The sequence below is a fragment of the Macrobrachium rosenbergii genome, chromosome 34 (assembly GCF_040412425.1).
Source record: "Macrobrachium rosenbergii isolate ZJJX-2024 chromosome 34, ASM4041242v1, whole genome shotgun sequence".
Taxonomy (NCBI): Eukaryota; Metazoa; Arthropoda; class Malacostraca; order Decapoda; family Palaemonidae; genus Macrobrachium; species Macrobrachium rosenbergii.
Window position 1 is genome coordinate 9,754,959 of NC_089774.1, and position 22,752 is coordinate 9,777,710.

The window sequence follows — 22,752 nt, forward strand, 5'->3', positions numbered from 1 at the left end:
AGAGAGAGAGAGAGAGAGAGAGAGCCATAAACTAGATGACCTTATACCTTTATTTCTCCCAACACAACACTAAAAACCACATAATTATGACCCAGTTGGAGTACCTTGGCGTAGCCTTCAATTTCAACACCGTTGGCAGTGGCCAATTCGTGGATGGGTCATCATCATCATTATCATCATCATACCCTCAACAATTAGTGTCATAAGCCCTGCGGCTCCCAACCTCATCCCACAATTATTCCCTCAAATATATATATATATATAACTTCATCCCATAAATTCTCTGACACAAATGTCAAAAATGTCCAAAAACATTTCCAAATCCCCTAAGTACTTTGAATTCCACGCCACGCGTCCCGCTTTGCAAAAGAAAGCCTGCATGCTTGCGGACGCGCTTGCGGGCCCCGCTCACAGACGTGCAAGCGCTCGCCTGCATTAACCACAGCCTGCCTATGCATATCCCAAAAACGTTGCTTTAAACGTCTGACCTAAAGAATCTCTAAAAACCTTTCAGTTCCTCATTCAAAAACGGAGAAAGAGGCTTAGCGGCTGCGTATGCAATAACCTAATCATCTTTGGGTCTGGTATTTCAGCGTGGAGAATGCTCTCTCTCTCTCTCTCTCTCTCTCTCTCTCTCTCTCTCTCTCTCTCTCTCTCTTTAGGCCCTTGTGTTTTTAAGCCAGGCGTAGGAAATGCAGAATGCAAATTGGGACGTGTTCTCCTGTTGCCTCAAATTCTTATTCAACCGTTGCAGGCTTCTAAAAGCACCAGCAACATTGTTTAATCTTTGAAGAGTCCATCTATTTCTCTGGTTTTATTCTTTGTTTGCGCTGTGTTCGTTTATTTAAATGTTTATGAATGTTTTTGTATAAATATATACACTAGGTAGACAAGGATATGTTTAGGTTTTAGTATTAGAAAACACTAGGGGTATAGCACCCAAATATTTAGCAGCATAATTCATTATATACTATTTTTATCAAGCATATATATATATATATATATATATATATATATATATAGAGAGAGAGAGAGAGAGAGAGAGAGAGAGAGAGAGAGAAGAGAGAGAGAGAGAGACCTTCCTAAACCAGTTCCCCTAACAGGGGTTGACTCAGGAGCGAAAAAAAAAAAAAAATTAAACCCTTTTCCGTTTATCAGCTTAATCGAACAACGAAACAGAAGTGTTGGACAGGTAACAGAAATAAAAAAAATAAAACATGGAAAAAGAGATTTGCATCATGATGTTATCTCAGGAAAAGGAATATAATGTTTTTAATGGCGACAATCAGCTGTTATACTGAAGAACAAAATCCTCTGACAGATTTTAGGTGATTTTTCCTGGAGCTGCAGCCAGTTCTCTCTCTCTCTCTCTCTCTCTCTCTCTCTCTCTCTCTCTCTCTCTCTCTCTCTCTCTCTCTCTCTCTCTCTCTTACCTGGGTCTTACCTGGAATTCTATTGATATTCATACTGTCTATTCAACATGATTCCTGTACATAGATTTTTGAACAAGTAACCTATGAATGATTAAATCGTAGGAGTCTTTTCTTTCCACCCATATTATGTACATGGAATTGATTCTCTCTCTCTCTCTCTCTCTCTCTCTCTCTCTCTCTCTCTCTCTCTCTCTCTCTCTCTCTCTCTCTCTCTCTCTCTAACTCTAATATTATCATTATGGAAGGTTAAAACCCTATAACCCAAATTCCCTTCAAATAAAAATATAATTAATCATAAAAATATTCTCCACAAATCTTTTCACCTCAGTGTCTCATAAAGAAAACATCATTGAGACCTTCCCAACAACAAAAAACAACAAAACACAACAAAAAACAACAACAAACAAAGCAAAATCTATTGATAAAATAAACTCGGCAATTCCATCGTCCCAGTAAACGGGGTAACTAAAGTAAATCACATCACAGGGACATTTCAAAGTAGTTGACAGGTGCCAATTGAAAAAATCAGGAAATGTGATTAGAGATAAAGGTGAAACGGAACGGAGGAAGAGACGAGGGAGAGTGAGAGAGAGAGAGAGAGAGAGAGAGAGAGAGAGAGAGAGAGAGAGAGAGAGAGAGCGTAGGAGGAGATGGTAATGATGATGAAGCAGGGGTGTCAAGAAAAAGAGAGAGGGAGAGAGAGAGAGAGAGAGAGAAGAGGGAGGGGTACTTTCAGAGAGTTGCACAGATCAGGACACATGAGTGGCAGAGAGAGAGAGAGAGAGAGAGAGAGAGAGAGAGAGAGAGAGAGAGAGAGAGAGAGAGAGGCCCTTTAGAGATATACACAAACCAAGACACAGAGTGGGAAAGAGAGAGAGAGAGAGAGAGAGAGAGAGAGAGAGAGAGAGAGAGAGAGAGAGAGAGAGAAAGAGAGGCATTTTCAGATATACACACAAACCAGGGCACACAGAGTGGCAAAGAGAGAGACAGAAAAGAGAGAGAGAGAGAGAGAGAGAGAGAGAGAGAGAGAGAGAGAGAAACAGATTTAAGAGACAGAGGAAAACAAAGGCCAATGCGGCTGTAACATCTCGAACATGAAGAGATTGCAAAGGTGATAATTACCAACCCTTTTTTTAATTAGTAAGTAGGACTGACATCACATTGGAGGCGTGAATTTACTATATCTCTGACCCATTGAAACACTGCCCATTCATAAATCTGCCTAGTACTGTAGGTTTGTATATGGGAGTGCAATCGAGAGAGAGAGAGAGAGAGAGAGAGAGAGAGAGAGAGAGAGAGAGAGATGAGACTCACAGGAAACAAATATTCCTCTCTCGTCATGCAACATCAACTGATAGTTTCCATTTCAAGAAAAAAATTATTGATCTAAAACCATAAATAATAATCTAAAGAGAAATTAAAGAGATATTTCCTCCTCTCTCTCTCTCTCTCTCTCTCTCTCTCCCCACCAAGCCTCTTGAATTAAAGAGAATAAGTAATGGTTTTTCGAAGCTCTCCGTATCCTGTGTAAGAATTCTGGGCAGGAGGAGACCTGGAACCCGCTTTGCATTCCGTGTGAGTGTGACGCCTCTACCTTAAAAGCACTGGGGAGAGAGGAGAGAGAGAGAGAGAGAGAGAGAGAGAGAGAGAGAGAGAGAGAGAGAGAGAGAGAGAGAAGTCAATGATGATTTAATTATAGAAAGTAAAAAGGGGAGATAATGTATTACACTGAGTAATGCATGGATGAAATCCCATTTCTGTAGTCTGTGATCTGATCCACTTAATGACAAGATAACTATCAGTTTCAATTATGAGTAAGTGGGCCTGAGAGAGAGAGAGAGAGAGAGAGAGAGACTTGTGCATTGGCAACAGCTAGGGTGCAGCCCCAGAAAAAAAATAAATATTACGAAGGCATAACACGCAACTTCCCCCCTTGTTGCGCCTCTCCTTAAGAGTGGGTTTCCAATGCACAGTTTGTCATCTTGCAACATGGCAATTAGAAACTTTTGCTTGAGTCGTATTTGGTAATAACTTTATTTTTATTTTTTTTTTACACTTAGATCCTTCAAAGTAAAGTAATTTTGTAGCTTTTTGTTTTGACATTATTATTATTATTATTATTATTATTATTATTATTATTATTATTATTATTATTATTATTATTATTTTGAAATCTCATCTAACACACTTTACAGATATCCTGTTATCACCATCGAGGAACCAGGGTTCAATCCCACGATGGGGAATCGAATTATGTCTGTTTCCTGAAAAATCAAGTGAAAGATGTACCTTGTGGTCGGTCGACTGTTGTGCGTCGCAGTCGGACTGGTAAAGGATATGGCTAGCAACATTACCCCTTATAAAAAGGTCCTGGGATCGATCCCTGTGTCAGGTAGAAATTTGGAAATGATAATGATAATAATAATAATCATAAAATTTTTTTTAATATATAATATTTAGAAATATCTTTTTAGTTTCATGTAAAAGAAAACTATTGTGCCGGCTTTTTTCTGTTCACCCTCAGATCTTAAATCTTCTGAGGCTAGAGGGCTGCAAATTGGTATGTTGATCATCCACCCTCCAGTCATCAAACATACCAAATTGCAGCCCTCTAGCCTCAGTCGTTTTTATTTTATTTAAGGTTAAAGTTAGCCATAATCGTGTTTCTGGCAATGACATAGGATAGGCCACCACCGTCCCGTGGTTAAAGTTTCATGGGGCGCGGCTCATACAGCACTATACCGAGACCACCGAAGGATAGATCTATTTTCGGTGGCCTTGATTATACGTTCTTATACTCCAGCACTTCTCTACACCACCAAACCCGCCCTAATCACTTTCTCCTGACAATCCACCATTTCATTCAATTATCCCTGACAAAATCCTCGCCAATCACCAAACGAGGATTTTAATCAACACATCTAGAAAAAGGATCATAATATCAAGCCGCTAAGTGCTAGCAGCGATCTGGTAATCAGGAAACATGAATGGTCTCATTAGCCAGCTAATGACTTTGGCAGACGAGTAATTAGCAAATCATCTTATGTGCGAATACTGATGACAGCAATCCTGTCACGGATTTCCTACGTCGATCTGTTGTGATATTTTGGTGATTAATAATGCAACCGTCAATGTGTGGTTTAATAAGACGGATGGGAGATAAATGAAACGGCCTTGGGTGGAAAAAAAGATGCATTTTCATTAATTAGAGCGAGATGAGATGCGATGAATCTTCGCATGCATTGCAGATTGCTTATTATCTGGGATGCTGGGGTGGTCACACACAAAGCTATGATATGTATTGGATGGGGAAATTGATATCTTAGAGGAATTGTCAATCATTTTGGTTATCAAACGAGATTTGGGAGTTCAAACAAAGATCTGACAGAATTTAGAACAGAATTTTAGAATTTTCTTACGTTTGAAGATTTTAAATAGGTAGATGTTCTGGGGGTCAACACAAAGCTATATGTATTGGGTGAGGAAATTGATATCATAGAGAAATTATTAATAATTTTGGTTATCAAAAGCGATTTGGGAGTTCAAACAAAGATTTGATAGATTTCAGAAAAAGTTCAGAATATTTTTTTCAAATCTGAAGATTTAAAAAATATAAATATCCTGAGGGCCAATACAAAATTATGATCTGTATTGCGTGGGGAAATTGATAATAAGTTCAGATATCAAACGAGATTTGGGAATTCAAAGAAAGATTTGACAGAATTTAGAACAGAAATTTAGAATATTTTTCTCAGACAAAGATTCTGTGGGCCAATACAAATCTATGATATGTATTGCATGGGGAAATTGATAATAGGTTTGGATATCAAAAGAGATTTGGAAATTCAAACAAAGATTTAGCATATTTCAGAAAAAAAGGCTTAGAATTTTTTTTAATCTAAATACTTTAAAAACATGAAGATTCTGACTAATGTCTGGATTAATGCATAATACTATACAAAAATTCAAAATTAAAAAAACCTAATCATTCGAAAAACCTGAAAATTCTGACTAGTGTCAGGGTTAATGGAAAATAATGCAAAAATTAAAAAACTCAGACATTCGAAAATCTCTCTATATATATATTTCTCAAAAGCTCTAACATTTAAAAGACTCCTTTGATTGAGAGGGAAGCTTTGAAAAGCAAATAAATGTATGAATATTTTATTAACATTCAAATGCAGCAAAGAAGGGCTTTCTGCTCGAACTATTTACGATTCAAATGAGTTTTCATGTTTGATTCATGTGGAATGGAAATGCAGCTGCATTAAATACAGTATGTTCACTTACGTGCTCGTGTGTTTTAGGATTTCAGCTAATGTAGGGCCTAAAAAAAAAGATATTTCGTTACTGAAATTCTTCATATCCATATTGGAATAATTAGCTGACCCCAAATACACCTCATCATAAATCTTTTTAGCCTGCTAATTGGACGACTGTGATGGGTTGCAACGAGGATAAAGAAGGGTGTAGGGCTGGCAACCTCATCCCGAAAGAAAGAATAGATTTCCATATATCTTTAAAAAAGGGTCCAACTTTCCACGCTCAATAAAACGTATCAACATTTCCCTAACGAATAAAATCTTCCTTCCTCTCCTATGTGACAAATCAGTGGAGGCTCCATTTCAACTCAAAAAAAAAAAAATCTTTAAAAAAATAGAAAAAAATAGAAAAGGAAATAGAAATAGGAAAAGAGTAGGTCATCAGGCCTCCGGAATGAGGTCATGAATTATGGATGAGGTCAATGAACCTCCTTATTGTGAGCTCAAGGTCTGAGAAGTCATTCTTTCAATGGGATCTTAGGTCGAATCGCAGACTCCCTTTTTTTTCCCCAATGGTCACAATGAGACGCAGGGTTTCCAATCGGTCATTTTAATGTCCTTTTCTCATTGGTAACTCACTTTGGCGCTGCTTTCCTATTGGTTCGTGTGAGAGAGTTGCCCATGACTCATTTTTTTCATGAATTTTCATTCTTAATGGCCAAAGCAGTTTGGTGTTCCTAAATACAAATTGATAATTATCTTACCTCTTATTGTTTTGTCACTTAGGCATTCCTTTCCTATTGGTTCGTGTGAGAAAGATTTGCCAATGGCTCCTTTTCAAATTGTTTTTAATTATCATAAATTATAAAAATTGCCTGATGCTCCTAAATACTAATTCATAATTACCCTGACTCCTACCAGTCTACCCAGCATATTCTCAATTCAAGATTAAGGACACAGGTCTACAAACTTCGTCCCTAAAAAATACTGGCTAACAATTCTAGGTAATTATTCAAATGAGAACCTATCCTCTCTCCTTTCACCGCGCATGCGGAGAGAGGAACCCGATTAACGGAAGCAATCAGCTGGGCTGTCTGTTTAAATGAGTGTTGTTTTTCTTCTTAATTAGAACAAGAGTTTAAACGAAGGTTACCCGGAGAGAAAAAATGGGAAATATGTGATAGGAACATCGTATTAACTTGGAAACCGTGAAGGAAAGATAATTACAAATTTAATTACTGTAGGGAATATTATGGACATTTTGCTGCGAAATTACAAAAAGTATGGAATTAGTAAATTGTTCATTTTTTTATTTGTTATTAGTTTTCTTTACAATATCATAACCGCATTTTTCAACTGGGTATTTTATTCATTTTGCATAATAATAATAATAATAATAATAATAATAATAATAATAATAATAATAATAATAATAATATAACTTTGACATTTATTTTTTAGAAACTTCTTATCCAAATTCTGACAAGTCGATCAAAATTATTATTATTATTATTATTATTATTATTATTATTATTATTATTATTATTATTATTATTATTATTATTATTATTATTATTATTATTAAGCAAAAATAAGAAGACAACAATTAAAAAATGAATGAGAGATTCAGAAGACAAATTGTTAAAAAATTAATATATTTTATCACAATAAAATTACTAAATAAAATGTCAGTGATACATAAAATATATAAAAATACAAATAAGATAATTATCATAAAATAAAGAATGTAAAAATTAGCAAAAAAATAGAGTTAATTATACAATGAACAAAAAATATTTTACAAATCCGCAAAAATGCAATGAACGTCTTAATGAATAATAAATAAGAACTGAAGTAGAAAATAGATAAATCACAAAACAGTGACGAGGGGAAACAAGTTGATGATTGATTGATAGATAAATAAACAGAGACAGAGAGACGAACCCAAACATACACTACAACAAAGGGAATCTTTTTTCACAAATACCCAAGTGTATGGTTGATCTAAAATACCCCTTCATAATGACATTTTGGCCCCGTGAGGAAGATTGGGGCCACAGAATGCCCACAGGGTGCCCCCAGGGAACTTGGGCAAACCTACAATTACTGGCCTTTCCTCCAGATTTACCCATGATGACCTAAAATCTTTCTGCATTGACCTGCAATTATTTTTGATCAACTATACTGATTACTCTCTCTCTCTCTCTCTCTCTCTCTCTCTCTCTCTCTCTCTCTCTCTCTCTCTCAACTTTACAGGCCGTAAATGGGAGATCGCGTGAGTAATGACGGCCTTAGTGGAAAATGTATCTAATTACCCTCTCTCTCTCTCTCTCTCTCTCTCTCTCTCTCTCTCTCTCTCTCTCTCTCTCTCTCTCTACATTTCGCAAAGTTAATGCATTCTCACGAATCTATCCATTTATCTATCAGTTCTTAAATGAGCAGCCTTTGCCATTCTCTCTCTCTCTCTCTCTCTCTCTCTCTCTCTCTCTCTCTCTCTCTCTCTCTCTCTCTCTCAATAAACCTTTACTTGCCATTCTAAACGAACGTTTTTTGAGGCAACGTTAAAAAAACGGAATCTTTCGCTTTGAAACAAATGAAAGTTTAGTCTGTCAGACTTCGGGGCAATTCTCCCATTAACTGACATTTCGCCTTTTTGCGAATGTCACTTGAAATGTCGAGCATTTATGCTAAAGCTGATCGCTTGCGGCATTTGCGTCATTAAACGTCCCTTGTGCGTTAAAAGACGCACAAACTCGCGCACGTATGTGTGTGTTTGTGTGCGTGTTGCGATGTATCTCAAATCTCGCAAGTGTCAACGCTATCTAGAGAAGGTTGGCATATCTGTGGGACTTCTTCTTCTTCTTCTTCTTCTTCTTCTTCTTCTTCTTCTTCTTCTTCTTCTTCTTCTTCTCGCCTCGCACGGCTTAATGCTGGAACTGTGTCACGTCTCTTGAAGCTACAAAAGTGTTATAAAATGCCCCCCCTTTTTTTTTTTTTTTTGTTAGCTCTATATGCACACAACTTAAGCTGGTCTCAGCGTGTATACGCTAACAGACACCGTAAGCTGGTCTCAGCTGGGTCTAGCTGGTCCCACCAGCTGGTCCTAGCATCCTCTATAGCAGTGGTTCTTAACCTGGGGGGGGGCGCCCCACCTAGGGGCTGCGAAGCCGGTTCCTAAGGGGTGCGAGATGCCTAAGAGTAATTAAAGCAAAATATATATTTTATATACTCATGTTATTTTTTCTGCGAAAAAATAAAAATGAAATAAAATAAAATATTAATATTATTATAATTATTATTTTAATTTTTTTTTTTCATTTCAGCAATTCAGAGGGTGCGAGAACTGACTGCTGATTTGAAAGGGGTGCATACATTGAAATAGGTCGAGAACCACTTCCCTATAGCCAATCTGAGAGAGAAATTCCTAATACCCAAACCGATAAATTATTCTGAACTGAATAACCTTCACGATTTACGCTCACTTCTTCCTCCCGAATTATTACACGGTACTGGAGCTAAGCTAATCCCCCGGTTCTGACAGTTGACAGAAACCCCCCTTTTTATTTTTGGCGGGAAATCTGAGTTGCCGACGACTGATTTATTTTGCCCACCCTCCAACTCCTAGTCGCGAGTTTCCAATGCGTGATTATTGCGCAATAGAATTATTAATTGATGCAAATGGTAGGAGGGTTGGCAAGGAAAGCTGATTTTGAATCATTTAGGAGTGATAGTTTCGAAGTTGTCGCTATACGAAGCGCGAGATATCTGGGCTGAGTTGTCGATAATATATTCAAATCGTTTTTATTGCAAAAAGTCTTTCATCAGTAGTATTCACATACAAATTATTATTTTGGATAAATCGTGGATTATTTCTGGAAATATATATATATATATATATATATATATATATATATATATATATATATATATATATATATATCGAAGTGATTCTTGACGCCATGTTGATTTAAAAAAAGCCAGACAAAATTTATTCCAAGGGTTCTGAAAGTCAGGCCTATCAGAAGGAATTCTAACGTTCATAATCCTTAAGTCTAAGCTACTATTTTGGTGTACTATTAGAACCAGGTCTGCCTGATAAAGAATTAAAAAAAACTATCTGTATACAATAGAAGACTTATATATCTCAGAAATATTTCCTGCTTATCAACTCGGTTGCTCAACCAAGCGATGAGCGAATTCCTTTTTAAACCTAATACCAGACTTAATTATCTGGTTTACCTTGAGAGTGCAAGGAAGTAGGCTCCATGGCTGGTCTAAACGAGCAAAAAAAAAAGTAGCTGTTTTGAATACAGCTTAGTTACACCTGCAACGGTACATCAGTTTTTTTTTTTCGAAAAACCTTTCCAAAAGGATTACGTATGATATATGTGCTCTTATATATGAGTTTGGCTGTGGTAGTGTTGCTGATGTGTTATCTTTTCTGTAGGTCAAATTCTTTCTATAATCTTGACTGCTACCACTGTAGTTGTTTAACTACTAGGTACTTAGCTCATTGCTATGATCAGCAGTGCCGCAGAGGTGTTTATAAGCGGCTCGACCATCCACTAGTTCTGGCCTAGGAGTCGAACCTGGTCCACTCACTATGAGGGTGATTCACACAAATAATATATATATGTATATGTGTATATATATACAGTATATATTTATATATTTATTTATAAAAAATACTTGTTTGAATTTTCAAATTAATGATTGTTTGACATTTCTATATTTCCATGACTCTTAATTCGCTTATCGTAACTTTCCAATTTTCTCCTTTCGCTTTTGGACTTTCTATTCTGTAAAAGCTTCTGCATCAGGTCAACGACCTTTCGACTTGTACGTCAGAATGGGTCGCGTTCTGCTCGGAAGTCTAATAACAATAAATAATAATAATAACATAGCCTTCATAAATGAAGAAGAGCACCCACACATCCTCTTGTGCTACCAGCCAGCCCTCCCCTCGAAAAAATTCTAAATGGCCTTCACTGCTGTAGGAAGGATTATTCAATTAATAAATCACACGTTCCCCCAACATGAGCCTTCCCTGTTAGAGGCAAAAATTCTACGGCCTTTACTCCCCCCGTTTCACTTCAGTCAAGGTCGGGGTACTTGGGCTTTGAATGGCACAGTTTAATGCATTGGGAGTCAGTGCAAACGCAGAATAAATAAATAGATAAATCAATAGTGAAATAAATAAATAAATAACTTTTGTTATTTGTTTTAGGATTGACTATGTACAAGGATTAAATTTGTAGCAATTCAAATACATTTAGAGGAGACACTTAATAAAGAAAACAATATAAAAAAAAATTGAAAACAATTAATAGAAGTGTCTTTAATTGCCATTTTTCTAACTGTGAGGAACCTGAAACATATCAGCGGCGAAAAGAACCGAGAATTATTTGGTAAAACGAAACACTCTCTATAAACAATCTTGCCCAACACACGCCAATACCTCCCAGCATTAAACGCCTTTTTCACTTTCTGCTCGGTTTTAACTTGACACCTTACAGCTCCTGGTCCACTGAAAGTGACTCTGGGGCGTTTTCCAAAAGCCCGGCAATAGATAACCCTTTCTCCCAGCACGCAGTGTATTAACTAAAACGCTTTTAAGGAGACTTCTTCATTCTTGCTTTCCCCCAAAGGCTTTTCCTCATTCTGAGGCCGAAGTTAAACGCTCGCAGTCCATGGCAGTAATGGGAGTCGCGTCCCGCCATTACGTGGTTGTAATTGAAGCGATAAATAGCCGACTTAGACTCGCTCGGTTGGCTATATATCCCCCGGAGGTGGCGTTTCTAGCGGCTGGCCCTTATCGGCAGGGCGGATCTCTGTCGCGTCTAATTTTGGGTTCGTGTGACAATTCCTGGTTCTAATTTCGATTAGTGCTTTATATAATATTTTAGGAATTAATATTATAGTGGTTTTTTAAATTTAAATGAAGCCAGTATGAGCTAATGTTTCCTAATTAAGAATCTCGCTTTTGCCCGCTAAAACTCGCTAGAATTCCCTACGAATGATTTGGGCGTTTTTACCAGAATTTCTGTCGATTCAAAAATAGTTTCAGAGTTGTCTCTGTAATTTTGGTTGCCATTTCAGTGATTCTGTACTTCAGAAATATCTTTATGGAATATCTTTAAAGATATCTTAATGATATGATAATATCTTTATGGGCTAACTTTAACCTTAAATAAAATAAAAATTACTGATGAGGCTAGAGGGCTGTAATTTGGTATGTTTGATGATTGGAGGTAGGATGATCAACATACCAATTTGCAGCCCTCTAGCCTCAGCAGTTTTTAAGATCTGAGGGCGGACAGAAAAAGTGCGGGCAGTTAAGTGTGAACAGGAAAAAAGTGCGGACGGAATAAAGTGCGGACGGACAGACAAAGCCGGCACAATAGTTTCCTTTTACAGAAAACTAAAACTTGAGGAAATCCATTTTTTCGCAAAGAAAAAAAAAACGAAATGCAGAATTGCCAAGACAAACTTTACAACCATGAGCTTGAGAAAGTTCTCAAAAACTCACACGACTTGACTTCTCCAAAGATTAAAAAAAAAAGAGAAGAAAAAATATTCCATCATGAAACCTTAAAACTTCGCGAGATCTCCCGTAGTTTCAATATGAAATATCACTTCCTGGGCTGCGTTCAGACGAACTCACTCGTGACGGAAAAGCGTCCGGGGAACGGAATGTTCGAAGACTGACTGGGGAAAAAATTGGGCCGTTATATTTGGGTACGAAGTGATGCCCATGGCTTAAATGGGGGTATAAATCCTGTGTGTGTGATTTGTGCATGAAATGGAAAAGAGAGAGAGAGAGAGAGAGAGAGAGAGAGAGAGAGAGAGAGAGAGAGAGAGAGAGACTAGCCTGCGCAACCGGAGATTATCATATGCAGCGGAAGATTCCGGATCTGAAATTATAATGTAAGCGCTGTGACATATTTCCCACCCAGATATTGAATGTCTCTCTCTCTCTCTCTCTCTCTCTCTCTCTCTCTCTGCATAAAACTGTCTGTCTACAATGACCCGCTGGCCTCCCTAATTGTGTACATAAGCTGGTTAAGTTCCAAGATGTGGAAGGTAATTACCCTCTTTCCCAGGGTTTAGAAGATGGCGTAGTAAAAAAAATCTAGTGGAATATTTAGGCCTGATGTTATAATGCCTGGTATTATTGCATTTTTTATATATTCACTATAACCTCAGAGATAAAAACGAATTAATCATTCTCTCTCTCTCTCTCTCTCTCTCTCTCTCTCTCTCTCTCTCTCTCTCTCTCTCTCTGATTGGTTTCCAGATTCCCTTACCTCAAGGAATTTATCTAACCATTCACCAGCCAAAGTTTCTATGGCAAACACGAAAAAAATAAAACCGAAACAAGTTCTGGAGGTCGTTGGCAACTATTCTCAATATAGATGCCACCAGTCGCAACCACGTCCCGTTATTTACGGCTGAAGTTGAACGGAAATTGGTCAATAACGTCCCGTAGTTATTGCTGCCTGTGTATGGATGTCATGGAAAGGGTACCTACGTGAAGGAGTGAAGTTTTGTTAAGAGAATTTACGCTCCATAATTCAAAGATTTACTGATATGAAGAAGAAATCTGGGTTTACTCCCAGGACGAGATTTTGGTCAGGGTGAAGCATATCCCGTTTTCTATATCTATATATTTTATACAATTTTTATTCCTGTTTTGAACCAGAAGCCAAAAAAGGTTAAGGAGAATACTAATAAAGAATTATATCCCCTGATATTTATTAATACTTAATGACGTGTATATCCATCATATGTCGATTATTTTTGCTTGCTATCAAAATATATCAATAATAATAACTCTTATCATCATATCTTAATGACATTAACAGTGGTCCCAATTAAAATTCTATCCAATTATAAGTTTTGTGATTCAAAAAAGGCCTTTTCATTGCTGCGACATAACGATAAAATCATTTTATTCCGGTGTTTCTATGAAATTCAAAACAGCCCATGAATATTGTATTAAAGTGATACTTTGTTTTTAGTTGAAAAAAATTAAACAAAACTCAGGTTTTTTTTATTTTTAATATTTCTGTATATTTATTTTCATCTATGATTATAGCTAATCATTTCCTTATCAAATGTCCTGATTTATATAAAGTTATTTGAGCTATAATAATCTCATAATATCAATATGTAAGTTTTTCCTACTATTTTTTATTTTATTTTTATTTTTATTCATGATTATAGCTAATATTCTTCTTGTTAATTATCCAGATCTACATCAAGCAGTTTGATTTATAATGCACCTGCTTTTAATATCTAAACTAATCTAAATTATCTAATTCCTCATAATCTTATAATACAAAATCCGCTTTTTATCATCATCATTATCATAATGCATAAATCTGATGATTAATATATTGGTAAGAATTACTATCTTAAACAATATAAGGACCTGTCTACACGTAGCCTGAGGGAGTGAGGTTCTCTCAGGAGATGAGAATAAGTGAGAATTATAATCTTGGAATAGACTTGAGAATCTCAAGTGGTTTTTTTTCGATATATCGAGATGTCGTATAGAAGTGGATCTTATATAACCTCGTCATCATCATTATTATTATTATTATTATTATTATTATTATTATTATTATTATTATTATTATTATTATAAAATACTCGTATCATCATGAGTCTTAAAATGGAGAAACAAATCCAGTTATGTATTATTATTATTATTATTATTATTATTATTATTATTATTATTATTATTAACTGCAGTCCTTATAGTATATAGTTATAATAATATCAAGAAATTAATGCCTAATTTAACAGTTAAAAAAAAGTTTTCAGTACATAACAACACAGACTGAAATATGAAATAAAAATTTGATAAATAAATAAACATTTTTTTTTGGAAAAAGTTGCAATATTCATGAGAAGGATCGACGTACTACTGAATAGGTATAGTTGACCCCCAAATTGTCTGGGTGAATATAGAGGCAACTGAACTTTGTTATTTGTTAAAGCCAGCCCTTAGGAAAGTACTCGAGATTTTGATAGTGAAATTATTCAGGAATCTTTTTATTAATCCCTTTTTTATTGAGATAAATATTGAGAGAATAAATATTCAAATTATTCTTTAAAAAATGTAAAATTTATCTGACAAATAAATTAGATTTTTGAGTAGATAAATATATAAATAAGTGAAATAAAAATGCAAAACTTAGCTGACAATTAACTTAATGATTTGAGTAGATAAATAAGTAAGTAAATAAGTAAACAGTTAAATAAATAAGTAAATATGTGTACTCACTGTTCTCCAATCCATTAATTTCCTCTTTGGCTCCAAGGCAGACGTCCAAGAGGAAAAAGAGGAAAAGTAGAAAGAAGAACTTCTTGTTTGTCATTTTCTTCTTCTTCTTCTTCTTCTTCTTCTTCTTCTTCTTCTTCTTCTTCTTCTTCTTCTTCTTCTTCACTCGCTCGACAAGACGAGAAAAAAATTTAATATTCACGAAAAATTTTTTTTTCTTTTTTTTATTTCTGGACGATGTTGCCCACCGTCGCCAACGTCATTTCCTGATGTTTTCTTTGGTGGGATGTTTGTAACATTCGGTTTTGATGTTGAGATTTTTTCAGAGTTTTTTTTTTTTTGTAGATTTTTCAAATTTAAAAACGATGTTTCTTAATCGAAATAATTTTACATCATATTTGATGGATGTTATCGAACATCACCCCACTGATGTTTGGATGTTCCAAGACCTCATTAACTGTTTTAAATTAAGAAAATATATTCGATATATGCATAAAACATCGTCAACAACATCAGCATCTCCTTATTTTCGAATGATGTTACCAAACATCCTCAAAGGTTACATGAATGTTTTAGATGTTTTTCCGATGTTTATCAATCGTCCTATGATGTTTTTAACAAGTTTTCTATTTTTATGTTAATTTTTACAGTAACTCTTAACTACTTTATTCCACAGCCCGGCAGACATTATTAACATCATTTTAACATCTTTTTAACAAGGTTTCGTTATTTAACATCGTGATGTTTAAACATCAGTTATCGAAAATCCATTTTTCTGTCATTTTTCTGTCATATTCTGTTAAAATTTCTTCGATATGAATAATATTACTTAAAAAATTTCAATACGAAAGTCACTGAATTGAACACGTTTCTGCGGGATCCCATTGTTAAATTTTCCAGTTTTTAACAATAATTAAGTTTACGTATCGATTTTAACGTTAAATTTCCAGCAATTTCTTAATCTGTAGCTACATTTCAATAAAAGAGAGTTAGAAATGGCGTCCACATTTGTCAAAATTCTCTGTACTTCTGTTCAGCAACTTTCAAATCCTTTTGACACGACCTCTCCTTGGAAATCAATCCATATTAATCCCAATAATTAATTCAAACCTTTTTTCTTTATCTAAACCACCACGAAAATATATTACTATAAACTTCACGCGTCGAGAAACAATATATATCGGAGTTCACGTGTCGAGAAAGGCGGATGAGACATCCCACGCGATCTTGCTCTCACACCGGTCAGGTGGCCACTGAAGTCGGCCTAAAACTTACCCCAAGCCAGCCAGCATCCAGCATCCTCCCGGCGACCCGGGATGACTTCGCATGGGAAAAATTATCGTACGCATGCACTCGTCTACATCTAGCAGCAACTTTCTTTAATTCTCAAGCTATTTCTCTGCAGTGAAATGGTGTTGATATTAATAACAATTCTAGTTTTAATTCTCAGTTACTTGAATTAATCGTCAGAAATGTTAAACAGGGAGTAGATTGTATAATTATCGTACGCATGCACCGTCACGTCTGGCAGCAGCGTTGCCAGGCTTTGTTTAATTCTCTAGCTATTTATCTACCAGAGCACTGGGTCATCAACGAGCAACCTCGGTCTTGGGTTTTGAGTCTGAAAGGCTTCGTCGTCGTGTCGTGGCACCCCACCGTTCAGAAATCTTACCTGTAGGTTGCCAGGGCTTGATAATGCTCGCTTACATTCGATGGTTAGGTTTTAGTCTTGATATGGCATCACTGCAAGTGTTGCCATCTGTCGCTTGAAAGATAAATAAAGATTTATTACCAGTATTTACAAAACTTTCATTAATATCATTATAGTCATAGTATTATTTCTACTAATGTCATTATTATCATCAGTATCATAGTTATCATTATAATCTTCATTATAGTTGCTGTTATTTCCATTATCGTTATTATTTATTATTAATAGATATTTCTCCAATTAGCCAATGATGCAACTAACCCAGAATTCGGTGCCAGGATGTATACCTGTTCATTACCGGCCGTACCATCTCCAGCAACCCTTTTAAGCACAAAATGCACACCCGTCCCACAGCCCTGTTACCTTCTGGAGGTCCCAAATTAGCTTTGATCTTCGTTATAAAGCATAGAAGGACCATACCTATTATAGGACGCTAACCTCTACAATGTTTTCAACTAGATATAATTATAAAAAACTAGAATCTATATTTATTGTTTGTTACAGGATGTAACAAAGTCTGTAATCACTTTGTTGTAAAATTTCTTCTTAGTAGACTCGAAATTATAGATCGCGCTGAGAGCTATCATTTAGATTTTTCCGAGAAAAAGGGGTTGCAATAAATTCATCTGAGAAGTACATCAATTATACTGAGATTCGTTACGTAAAATGCTTGGTAAATAATATAGGAATTTTTCATTTAGGAAAATATAAAGATTATTGTATCAAGACGAAATTATCCAAACGGAAGCTCCGTTGAACCCTCTTATTAAGTTTATTAGATAAACCTGAGCTGCTAAAATTGCTCACTAAAAACTTAAAAACAAACATTTAAAACAATTAGATTAACCAGCCTCACCCTCAGGTTTATTTTTATTTAGATAAAAAGAAATTTAAAAACAGTAAATCAGTTTGTCTTAACATCACTATGTATCTACTAACCTTATTTATTTGTCTTTTGTTTACAGAATAAACGAATCCAAATAAAACTCTTGATTATTTTGTTTTAATCCTGATTTTAGGGGGATGTAAATTAGCTATTTACTTGCAACAGGTAACACCCGAACCAAGAGTCCACCTTCCTTAGAAATATCACTTATTCTGGAGTTTTTAGAACGTCAGATAATTATCTGGAGAGGGTCGTTTGTGGACCCCCCAAAAAAGTGGTCCAGGAACCAGCCTGCATTATTTTAGGCGCGCGTATGCTAAAGAATGTTGCTCTTTTTCTTTTCGTTCTTTGTACGTTTTCTCATTTCGTATCTAATCTATTTTAGAACTTTCAGCAAGGGATTTCCGAGTGAGGTTGGGATCCGAAACTCTCATTGCTTGCCTAACTAGCAAGAAAATTTATTATTATCAGTATAATTATCATTGCTCACAGCCATCGCCATTCCCACAAGACCTTGGAAGTAACTTTCATGCATACGTCATTATTCCAGATCTTGAGGAATCGTTGTTTTCAGGAATTGGTCATTTCTATGTAAATGTGATCAGGGATGAAGATTTTTATTTTTATTCCCAAGAAAGAAAATATTTCTTCAGTTGGTCAGATTTAAGAAAATGTTTCAGTTTTTTGGAGAGAGAGAGAGAGAGAGAGAGAGAGAGAGAGAGAGAGAGAGAGAGAGAGAGAGAGAGAGAGAGAGAGAGAGAGAGACTGGATATGATTCAAAACCAGCTCTGCCTCAGCCTCGACATTTCACAAGAAAGAAAACATCTCTGCATTTGGTCCGAGATTCAAGAGAGAAAGAGATGAGTTGTATAGATGAGAAAGAGTAACAGAGAGAGAGAGAGAGAGAGAGAGAGAGAGAGAGAGAGAGAGAGAGACTGGATATGATTCAAAACCAGCTCTGCCTCAGCCTCGACATTTCACAAGAAAGAAAACATCTCTGCATTTGGTCCGAGATTCAAGAGAGAAAGAGATGAGTTGTATAGATGAGAAAGAGTAACAGAGAGAGAGAGAGAGAGAGAGAGAGAGAGAGAGTGGATATGATTCAAAACCAGCTCTGTCTCATCCTCGACATTTCACGAACAATTAACCAATGAACACTGACCTAAACGGACTCAGAAAAAACACAAGAAGAAGAAGTCTTTTGTTTACATCAAGTCTTCGGCAGGACCATAATAAACATTACGAAAAATCCACCGAGGAATAAAATAAGCATTGCTTTTTTGTCACTGAACGATTGTTAAGTATATTAATGGCTTCGAGCCAAGGCTGGACGAAAAAACAATATGTTTATTCCCCGTCTCTTTCAAACATTTTGAGGTTTATTTATCCAGAAGGTAATAAAATTGCAAATTAGGTTATTACCAAAATAAGTCGGAAAAAAATACTAGCAAAACAGTTTGGCTCAAAAGATGAATATATTAAACAATGAAAAATGAACTTAATTGCCACCAAGTGTAATTATAGAAATATGTACTCTCTCTCTCTCTCTCTCTCTCTCTCTCTCTCTCTCTCTCTCTCTCTCTCTCTCTCTCTCTCTCTCTCTCTCTGCCTACGAGTTCCCCGATGATAATTTCTCTCTCTCTCGTAAGAAAATACTCAGATAATCTCCCTCTCTCCACCTCTCTCTCTCTCTCTCTCTCTCTCTCTCTCTCTCTCACACACACACACACACACACACACACACACACACACACACATGCACACATAAATACATTAAGACGTCCAAGGTATTTAAAACGACCATAAATTAACTCACAAATCCTGTTCACATAATGAGGAAAATTGCATTTATTTAAACTGAAAATCCTTTATTATGCAAATACTGTCTCTTAATATTTCTCCTTCTTCTTAACGTGAAAAATGGAGCACCGAGACATCTCTTGTTATTCGTTTTGAGAGAGAGAGAGAGAGAGAGAGAGAGAGAGAGAGAGAGAGAGAGAGAGAGAGAGAGAGAGAGGTATTAGTGGGTAAGGGTCATATTATTCTGTACGTGAATTTAACAATAGGTTTGAATGAGAAAGCAATCTTTGTCTTATATTATCTTCTGCCCCATCCTCTCTCTCTCTCTCTCTCTCTCTCTCTCTCTCTCTCTCTCTCTCTCTCTCTCTCTCTCAATTTTCAGATTTTCTCGAGAATCCTTACAATCTTCTCAGAACCAAAAATATTGAAGTCCTTATGAATATTTATATTAAATAACAAATAAAGAATAAGAGGTATGTAAATAAACGAGTGAAAAAAATTTTAATTCTCCATTTTTTACATCAGAATGTTAACACAAAACAAGCACTAAATAAATATTATTACAAAAATTATGCAAATACATTCCGGACAAGGTGCTCGTTCCTGCCAACAGTTTTAACACACTTGGCCCGGGCATCCCGTTGCTAATTATAGAGGAGTGCGCCAAAAATAAATAGGATATGGGTTAAACAGGCTGGAAAAAATATTGGGAAAAGTTTAAATATTTTTTGTCTAAATTGTTTGTGTTTTTGCCTTTGCTTGAGGTTAATAATATTTAATATTGATATGTCAATTTTGTTTGTTTGCAAAAACATGCTTTGCTCTAATGTTAATGAAAATGTTAATAAAAAATAATAGTAATAATAATAATAATAATAATAATAATAATATATAGCCTGTAAAAGACAATAGCTCTCTCTCTCTCTCTCTCTCTCTCTCTCTCTCTCTCTCTCTCTCTATATATATATATATATATATATATATATATATATATATATATATATATATATATATATATATATATATGTGTGTATATATGTATGTATATATATGTATATATATAAATACAGTATATATATATATATATATATATATATATATATATATATATATATATATATATATATATAAGTACACAAACGAATGAATTAAGATATCTCGCCCATAATAAAAAGTTTTTCCACACTTCATCAAGTAAACACCCGCAAAGCAATTAACAATGATAAATGGCTTTGGAGAAACATAAATCAAAAGTAGAATTAAGTCGATGGTAGATGAACGAACGCCCTCCTACGCATGCGCGGTGAAAATTACAAAGGTAATCAACACCTTGGTTTAACGAGATTTCTCTGGGCGCGTTCATTAACCTCAGTAGATCTCCCGAGACGTTTTTATGCCCTGGGAGACGTTCTGGGGACGCTTTCCCGCCTTTGTACTGATTCCCAGACGTTTTGAAAACGTTGTGGGAGTTCCCAAACGTCTTCAAGTTGTTGTAATAGTTCCCGGACGTTTTCAAATCGCTGTAGAAGTTCCCAAACGTCTTCAACTTGTTATAATAGTTCCCAAACACTTTCAAATCTCTGTAGAAGTTCCCAAACGTCTTCAAGTTATTATAATAGTTCCAAGACTTTTCAAATCGTGTTGTAGAAGTTCCCAAACGTCTTCAAGTTGTTATAAAAGTTCCCAAACACTTTCAAATCGCTGTAGAAGTTCCCAAACGTCTTCAATTTGTTGCAATAGTTCCCAGACGTTTTCAAATCGCTGTAGAAGTTCCCAAACGTCTTCAACTTGTTATAATAGTTCCCAAACACTTTCAAATCGCTGTAGAAGTTCCCAAACGTCTTCAAGTTGTTATAAAAGTTCCCAGACGTTTTCAAATCGCTGTAGAAGTTCCCAAACTTCTCAAAGTATTTGTGGCTCCTTAAAAATTTACAAATGTTCCAAACTGACGGAAATTCCCTCGTGATTTAAAGTTCGACAGAATCCCAAACATTTTCAGCTCATGATACTCACTTTCAAACGTTCCCTGGTCCTTGTACTGATCTGAAACGTTGCCAGGTTCTGGAAAAAATCCCAGCAAGCAAACGTTCCCGAAACGTTGAGCCTGGAACCACAGGAAGGTCAAGCAGCCTTCAAGACGTCTAGTCATCGCCACTTGCCCCGTGTCAGACATTGGGTAGATTTTAAAGAACAATAAAAGTAGCTTGTTTTCCTGCTGACATTAATCATCTACGCTGGACCCAGCTGAGCTTACGACAGTTATTTATGATCCGATAACCAGTACCTGTCTCGACTGGCCTGCGAGCTAATCCAACAAAGCTGCCCAGACGAGTATTGTCATCAATCAGTAGCATTCTTCGTAAGGTATTTTTGCAACGTGCCATTAAAAATTAAGTAGGTTCGTCGTATTTCACAGACGTTTAGTGAGACTGATTTATGTAAGATAATACTTAAGAGACTGTACTAGCATCATCAATCATCTGGAAAGAGTTTACGTAGGCTTAGAAGAGGCTTTCGAATCGCCATTTCTGACCTGTGGGAAACTGAGTTGATATACGTCCCATTTTTTCTCTCGTGGACAAACCCTGTCAACTTCTGAGCATGCGCAGAAAGCCTCGCATATGCTTCCATTAAACGCCGGCCATCAGTCAAAATTCGACGACGAAACTCACTATGTTTTTTTTAAAAGCTCGAATTCATTGCAGTCGGAATACGAACTGTAACAGAATTCGCCCAACGGACGGGATTAAAGCAGGGGGGGAACTAACTTTCGAAAATTGGGGAAATTTGATGGAATGGAAGGCAAGAATAACTGGAAATATAACTTTCCCCGGACTCCCTGGAAAGCCTGGAACCAAAAAAATAGTTATATACTGGAAAACCAGGGTAAAGTAGAAGCAGCAGGCACGCGTCCGAATCGGTCAAATCAGTAAAGTTTTTTTAGGGGTTCAGTTTCACTCGAGAGTTGGGAGACGAACACTTCTTCCATTCCTGGAATGGGGATGACGACAGAACGGGTATCTGGAATGGGAATTATGATGGATCTGGGAGCAATGTATAAGATAACGTGTTACAACCGAGGGGGCTCTCTCGAGACAACCTCAGCCAGTCAGGAGTTTCCGAACTGAAATGGGAAAGGGTTTCTGGACGATGCGTTTCAGAACGAGGAATTGAATTGATAAGTTTCTCAATTTAAAAAAAAAAAAAAAGAAGATAACTGCTTCATATTGCTTCGTCTTCCCCCCCCCCCTAACTGGAAGAAGAGGTTCCTGAATCGGAACTGGACTGATTTTGGACATTGTTGCACGGAGATGTGGCAAAAATCCATCGAATAATCACGTCACTCTTCATATTCCTTGACGCGTCTCGAA

General features: G+C 36.1%; 1 protein-coding gene across 1 annotated transcript in view; it reads right to left on the minus strand.

Moving 5' to 3' along the window:
* LOC136856173 (nephrin-like) overlaps positions 1-16,239 on the minus strand; it is a 112,477-nt gene extending 96,238 nt beyond the window's left edge. Inside the window, exon 1 of the mRNA XM_067133841.1 lies at positions 14,988-16,239. Coding sequence (XP_066989942.1) covers positions 14,988-15,081 — 94 coding nt within the window. The 5' untranslated portion in view covers positions 15,082-16,239. The remainder of the gene's footprint in view (positions 1-14,987) is intronic.
* Positions 16,240-22,752: the final 6,513 nt, after the last annotated feature.